At 49.0% G+C, this 7250-nt stretch overlaps 1 protein-coding gene across 2 annotated transcripts in view; it reads right to left on the bottom strand.

Annotated features, from left to right (window-relative positions):
• Window positions 1-5780, bottom strand: part of PLPP3 (phospholipid phosphatase 3) — a 41824-nt gene extending 36044 nt beyond the window's left edge. Inside the window, exon 1 of one of the 2 annotated variants that reach the window (XM_072343443.1) lies at window positions 4954-5780. In XM_072343443.1, the coding sequence (XP_072199544.1) occupies window positions 4954-5092 (139 nt within the window). In that variant the 5' untranslated portion in view covers window positions 5093-5780. Of the gene's footprint in view, window positions 1-1560; window positions 1730-4953 lie in introns of those variants that run through there. The other variant, XM_072343442.1, reaches the window with a different exon arrangement.
• Between the last annotated feature and the right edge of the window lie 1470 nt (window positions 5781-7250).

Below are 7250 nucleotides of genomic sequence, written 5' to 3' on the forward strand. Positions count from 1 at the left end.
TTGTTGTTTTTTTTTTATCCTTCAGGTTTTATAAAGCCTACACAAAGTGTTTTGGAGATGGTTGAAACGTTTCTCTCATCTTTCCTTCCAGCCATCATAGGCTTTTAGTTTGGTTTCTCAAGAGTGGGGCAAAAAACTGATGTTTGCCAACATGCTTCCGTATTGATTGCTGGTCAAATAAGATCTTTCCAAATGCTCAGAAGAGCATCTCAACCAAGGCACAGTGGGATGCCATCTCTGCAAACCTTCCTTTGCCAGAGCACTTCCAGAGCAGCTGCCAACCTTGCTGCTTCACAGGGAGCACGTCGCCACAAAGAGATCCCAGCAGGATTAACATAAGTGATACGTAAACATGAACAACCAAACCTGATCTAGGGATGCTCCAAGCACAATGACGGCTCTCCACCCACACAGCTCCTTGCGTGCGGTATGGGGCCAGTCTTCCCCAGCCCATGGAAGGCAACACCGAGGCGTTGGGACTGCCTGGCTGGTTTAGTGCTCTCAGAGCTCCACGTCCCTGGCTGAAAATAAGAAACTGCTGCTTCAGCAGTTTCTTCAGGCATGTCTACAGAGATGTTACCTACACATCAGTGAGCCCTGCACGGCAGGGTACTCTTAACAACAAAACAACAAAAAGCAACCCAAACAAGGGAAAGTTGCTTAGCTCATCGAATTCAGCTTTACAGCACCCAAATAACTCTAACCTCATCCCTCATCTTTAATTCCTCCCACTCCTTACAATTAAATGACAAAGCCGGGCCTGTTTGCACTGATTTTTGTGATGGCATAGCAAGGGCTCAGGTGGAGCTCCAATCCTTTCTTTTTTTTCTTGCTCCTGCAAGCTGGACAACACAATTTTCTACACAGGAGAGGAGAGTTAAGGGTAGCCTAAACTGTTATCCCAAATTACAAGATTATATCCCCACTTACATAAACATTTCAAGGTCCCGCTAGCATAAATATTTACATGCAAAGTTCATTGCAGCATTAAGCTCACTACACAAGAGATGCCAAATGAGTGTGAACGCTGAAGAGATACTGAGGGTGTAAGAGGCCCATCAATATGCTGCTTCTAAACCTCCTGAAGGCAGCACAACTTTTGTTGCACAGAGTAACTGGGATTGACAGCTAAGAGAAAACTCGATTAGGGACAGAAAATGAGACGCACAGTAAGTTACCTGCAGGTTACATCTCCGCAACCTTAAACACATGCTCTCATAATCCTGATTTCCACAGGAAAAGGGCATGCCAGATGAAATCCCACTACTTTATTGCACAAGCGGGCTGTTTGGGGAGTTGTCATACCTGTGCAAGCTGCAAAAACACGAGCTACTGGAGACCCCGGTGTGCCCTATGGCCTCGCTAACGCAGCCCTCCCCTCTGCTGGGATGAAACCCTTCACTTGCAGGCCACCAGCAGAGCACAGGTGGCTGCTCACTGCTGGCCCCCTGCAAAAACAGCAGGTCCAAGAGGAACACATTTAACCCCAGATGCAACTTCCGTGGGAACGGCTTCCAAACAACCCACATCTAAAGGGTCAGGGGAGGAGGATATCCTTACCTGGCCCTTGTTTTGTGCAGAAAGGGAATGGCTGGTTGACCTCTCCATACAGAGAATGAGCAACTGAAGTTGAAGCGAAGGCTTCCCTCCACAGCTCATACTTCAGAACTCTCCCATTGCTCCTCAGGCTTACAGAGGGCTGGTTTGGCCCCATTTTCAGATGTGCTGAAGTGAGCAGTGAGCCCTGGATGGGACAAGATGACTCTTCCATGCAACCAGACCCTACTGCAGCCCTAACAATCTCAGGAAGCATCCTCTAATTCTCTAAACAGAGCCCTCCCAAGAGGAGGAAGCAGATGGAGAAAGTTATTTTCCCCTCCCTGCACACTCAGTTCTTTTATGCCTCTTTTGCCCAGGTGAACTCTGACACAAATTTTCAGGGAGGTTCATCAGATCTGTGATGAAATCTCTGGTTCATGACACAAGGAAGCAGGGATTTGCCAATATGGATGCTTGGCACATTTGCATGCTAAGTGCACTCGTTAGGAGCGGGGCATTTGGAAACACTTAACTCTCTGCCAGCCCAACCCAAGCTGGAAATGCAGGGGAAACCTGGGGTCTCCATCAGCAGGATCTTCAGCCAACCCACTCCACTGTCAGCTACCAAAGCAACAAGCCCATGGCTCCATAGCTGCTCCAGCGATCCCCAAGGAACAAAGATACAGATCTTCCCCTCATGAATTTGCTATCAAGATAACCATTGTAGTTAACGAGCAGAGACAAAGTGGATCATTTCTAACACTCTCACCAAATTACAGCTGAAGGAAGCTCCTGATAGCACTGCTTTACTTATTCTGACTTTCTTAGATGTTTATGATAATTGTCTCCTGGGTAATTTGTTTAAATTTGTATGTAAACAAAGAAGAGTTTGTAGGCATCTACAGCCTCACAAAAAAAGCCCGTGTCATTTCTCAAATGCATCTCTGCCATGGCTTATTCTTCTCATTTTTCCCTACAGAACAGTGATCTGGGGGCAGAATTACAGCAGAAAAACTACAGCAGAAGCCAATGCAGCGTCACAGCCCTCTGCAAATTAAATGACTGGTTTTAATATTTCCTAAAGTGGCCCTCAAGCGAGAAAAGCCTTCTGTTTCCCTGTTATTCTGAATGTCTTTGGGCAGCCACTCAAGAGGCATAACTCAACTGCACAGGAGGCCATTGGCCATGACTACACACACCAGCAAAAGACCTGTGCCAAGTACAACCACCTTCTTAAAGGTCATTTCACCCAATTCTGCTTCTCGTCACCTCACCTAGAACTCCATTTCTTTACTGAGGATGTAAATACCCACCAACTGGTATCCTTCCACCTTTCTCTTATGGGCTTCAGCTGGAGCTCTTATCTTTCTGCCCTCACCTCCAAAATGTTTTCCTTGTGACAAGCTCAGGAAGGAAGAAAAGTGGGAACCAAGCACTTGGAAAACTGCAAACTCTTCGTTTTCCTGAGAGAAATGCAGAGCAAAGAGCAAGCCAAGCCAGCTGCAGCTGGATGTCACAGCAACCCATGCAAAGACACCCACTGACAGGTCTGCTGCTGCGGGTATATTTCAACAGCCCATCCACAAACACACACTATAGGCCCTCCATCACACAACCACCACCCTTAGCACAGCCCACCAGGGCTCCTCACCTGTGTGTCATTAGCCAGATTTGAACTCTTGGCTTCAGCTGTTGAATTCCTGCTCTTTCAAATGCTCCTCACCCTAGAACACAACCCTTGTGTTTACTCTCTCATTTCCACCTGCAGTAACGTTGAAACAAAGCAACAATCCCAGCTTTTGCTGTATCACATTACTCCCTAACAATACCTTCCAGTAATGCTTGATAAGTTCTGTTTACTAAAACTATCCCAAGTAGAATAACACATGGCAATTAATTACTTTTTCATTTCAGGCTCTTAGTCTGGAGAAGGAAAAAAAACACAACACACAAAAAAACACCTTTACCCATTTAAATAGCATTTATGTGTGCCAGGAATGCCTAAAGTAAAAAAAAAAATAAAAAACAAAAAACAAAACTTGGGTAAATAAAAGTTTTAAAGTTCTGACTCCTAGCAGTTGCTTTACTAGGAATGCAGCCTTCTGTTTCAATAAGTGAGGCAAGTCAAGCCCGTGGTTCTCCTTATAGTAGGTTCATTTGTGTATTATAGAGACACGGAATGGCCTGGGTTGAATAGGGCCACAATGATCATTGAGTTTCAACCCCCTGCTGTGTGCAGGGTCACCAACCAGCAGCCCAGGCTGCCCAGAGCCACATCCAGCCTGGCCCTGAATGCCCGCAGGGATGGGGCATCCACAACCTCCTTGGGCAACCTGTTCCAGTGCGTCACCACCCTATGAGCGAAAAACATCCCCCTAAAAATATGCAGGATATCCAATATTTTCATTTCTTCCAGATACACAGTGATGAAGCTTTACTGTGCTGGCCTCTATCCTTGTGGGAATACAAAGAGAAAACCATGCCTCTCTTCTTCATATATTAGTGCCTCGTAATACACACCAGATGATCAATAAACTCCATAAAGATTAAATCAAACTGACAGTCCTTAAAAAACGGCCTCTAAGCAGAAACAATTGTTTTAAAGACTGTGGCGTCTGGAGCATTAAACTCACGTGCTGCCGTGCTATTAATCTCTTTGTTGGAAGCCGGTTGATTTCCCCTGCCTGCATCTGTCAATTAAACATTCAGCATTGCAGCCAGCGTCCAACGGTGGATGTTTTGGCGTGCAAAACCTCTTGAAGGCGGCCTGCTGACAGTTTCCGTGCACGCCGTGCCACTTCCAAAAGCCAAGCGGGCTGGCAAGCAAAGCTCCACCGGTGTGACCAGGGGATGCTCGCGAGCGCTTCAAAGCAGCCTTTAAACCGACGCCACGCGGACCCGCTGCTACAACCGAGCAGCAAGAAAGAGCTGAGAGGGGAAACGTTCCCCTCTTTGGCCGACGCGGAGCGCAGCGCACTGCCTCCACCTGGAGCTGCAGAGCGGAGCCGCGGGCCGGGGGCCGCTCCTGGGGCACCCCGAACCCGTACGGCTGTGCCTCCCACCCCCCTACAAAGCCGTCCTTTACTTTGCCTGGCGCGGGGAGAAAGCGGCACCGGCGGGGGGAGGTGAAGAGATAAGTAACTAAAAGTAACTAAAATAACGATACAAAGAGAAACAGGGGGAGAAAAAGAAAACACAAAGAGGAGGGGAAAAGTAGCGTTGTGCGGTGGGTTGTTTGTGTTAAGCAGTGAGGCGGGGGGCTGCTTCCAGCGGGGAGGGCTCCCCGGCTCTTCTCCGTGCCCCTTTTGTTTGCGGAGCGGCGCGGCTCTCCCCAGCGGGACCCAGAGCGAGAAACCCGGAGAGAGGAGAGGAAAGAAGGGAGAAGGGGCACGGAGCAGCTCCGCGGCAGCTCACCCATGACGAGGCAGAGGAAGTCGAGGCAGATGAGCAGGACTTTCTTGCTGCTGCCCTTGGCCGGGTTGTTGTTCAGCGCCGGGCTGCCCCCATTCTTGCTCTCCGGCGCGATCGCCTTGTCGTACTTGTAGCTCTGCATTATCGGGGGCGAACGCCCGAGCCGTGCCGTGCTGTGCCGGGCCGCGCCGAGCCGAGCCCGCACGCGGTGCGCCGGGGAGGTGCTGCCGGCGCTCCCGGCCTCTCCGCTGGGGCACGGGAGGAGAAACGCGGGCGGGGTCTTCCCAAAACCACCACCGCGAGAAAAAAAAAGAGCTTGGAGGAGAAAAAAAAAAAAATACAGCAAAACAAAGTGAAAATAAGTACAAAAACACCAAGAATTTAATAAGAAGAAACACCAGAAACCACCAAAAAAAAAAAAAAAAATACACAACAAAACAACAACAACCAGGAGCGGGAGGGAAGGGGGAGAGTTTGCGGGTGTCCCAAGGCGGTGAAAAAAAGTCCTGAAGGAAAAGTCGAGGGGAGGGATAAAAATAAAGAGGAGCGCGGAGGGGAAAAAAGGTGCGGAGCGCTGCGCGCTGTTGGGGGCAGGTGGGTTCCGCGCTGCGCTGCGTTGGGGGCTCCCGACGCGCCCGCCCCGGCCGCTCTGGGAACCACCGGCTTTAGTGCTGCACTTTTATTTCGCGAAGTCCTTTCCACCCCTTCGTTAAAAAAAATAAAAGAGGGGGGGAAAAAAAATGGGAAAGCAACAACAAAAAAAAAAAAGAACCAACCCACCAAAAGCCAGTCACTGCGCTTCGGATGGGATATCCAAGTAAGCACGGCCCCTTTCCTGCTTCCCTACATCTGACATTTTACATAGATAATTAAGGCCACATTTTTTTTTCCTGAGGGAAGTTTTAGAAAAAATAAAAGAGAGAGAGTCGGGAACTAAAAGTTTTTACGCCCAGCCGAAGGAAGGAGGGAGCCTCTAGCGTTCGTAAGGCGGAAAAGCGCAATAATAGGGAGAGGGGGAAGGAGAACCGACCAAGGGAGGGCTCCTAAATTGGTGATTATGACGCAAAGTGGTGGCAAATAGCTTGTTTTATCCTTCATTTTCTTGCTTTCCCCTCCTGCCCTTCAGCTCTGCTCCATGTGCTGAGGTCCTTTTGTAGGGGATGCAGCACATGGGGTACACGGGGACCCCAACACTCATCATGAGGCACCTGGGGCTGAAGGATTGTGGAATCATTAAGGTTGGAAAAAGGCCTCTAAGGATGCCTAATGCAAAAGTCAGTGGATGGTTTGGTGAAGGCTGAGTACCACCACTGAGTCATAGCAGCCTCGTCCCCCTGCAGCAGCAGCACCACCTTTGTAAAATGAGGGTAATGAGAATGCTAGGAGTTAGGGGAGGGATGGTACCTTGGCTAATTGCACTTTTGGTCTAATTAGGAATTGCCAAGGATGCTAACGATGTGTTTCCCATGAACCTTAGCTGGAGGTGGGATGGCCATTTTGCCTGCTCTGAGCAGGGAGGTAGGGATAGTGGGTAGAACCCATGGGTGCCCAGGGATACGTTCAGGTCAGCATCTGACCTCTTCTCTTCTTCTTTTGCCACTTAGCTCCCCTCTGCGTGTTGGGGAACCTGAGGAGCTGCAGACAGCACCTTGCTGAGGGCAGGTTTTCCAAGAATCTGTTTAGACACATTCCTGGGCACATTTGGGCCAACATGGGAGGAAGAAAGCAAAACGGCTGTTCTATTATTTTACTTGTATATGTGTGGTGTCAAAAAGAAAGGGGAAAGCAGACCTTGGGTTTTAGTCCAATTCTTTCATCGTGGGCTCAAGTGCCATCTCCCACCTTGCTTTCAGGAAGGCATCTCTCTCTTTCATACCACCTCATAGTAAAACCATGTTTTGACCCCAGATCATTCCCTGCAGCAATGGTCACCTAAGCGGGGCCATGGCCAAGGGCACTTCACAAGGTCTCTCTCTCTCCTCATTCCTGCAGCAGAAACATGGATGCCAAATTTAGGCTCTCCAGCTGCCTGGAGCGAGTGGAAAAAATCCTCACATGGGAATGATGCCCTGCCCAGGGCTGGACCTAATGCCCAGCCCTGCTCCCCTCCCCACGCTTGGCATTGACCTGCCCCAAGGAACCCGCAGCTCCCATCACTGGCTGCAGCCACCCCAGATCTGCTGATGGAAAATGATCCTTATTGAAATCCCCTGGGTTAAACTCACTTTTAAAGTGAAGAGAAAGAAGGAAAAATAATAATAATTATAATAATAATAAAGACCTGTCACTGTAACAGTAAA

Source organism: Excalfactoria chinensis, chromosome 8 (assembly GCF_039878825.1).
Source record: "Excalfactoria chinensis isolate bCotChi1 chromosome 8, bCotChi1.hap2, whole genome shotgun sequence".
Lineage (NCBI taxonomy): Eukaryota > Metazoa > Chordata > Aves > Galliformes > Phasianidae > Excalfactoria > Excalfactoria chinensis.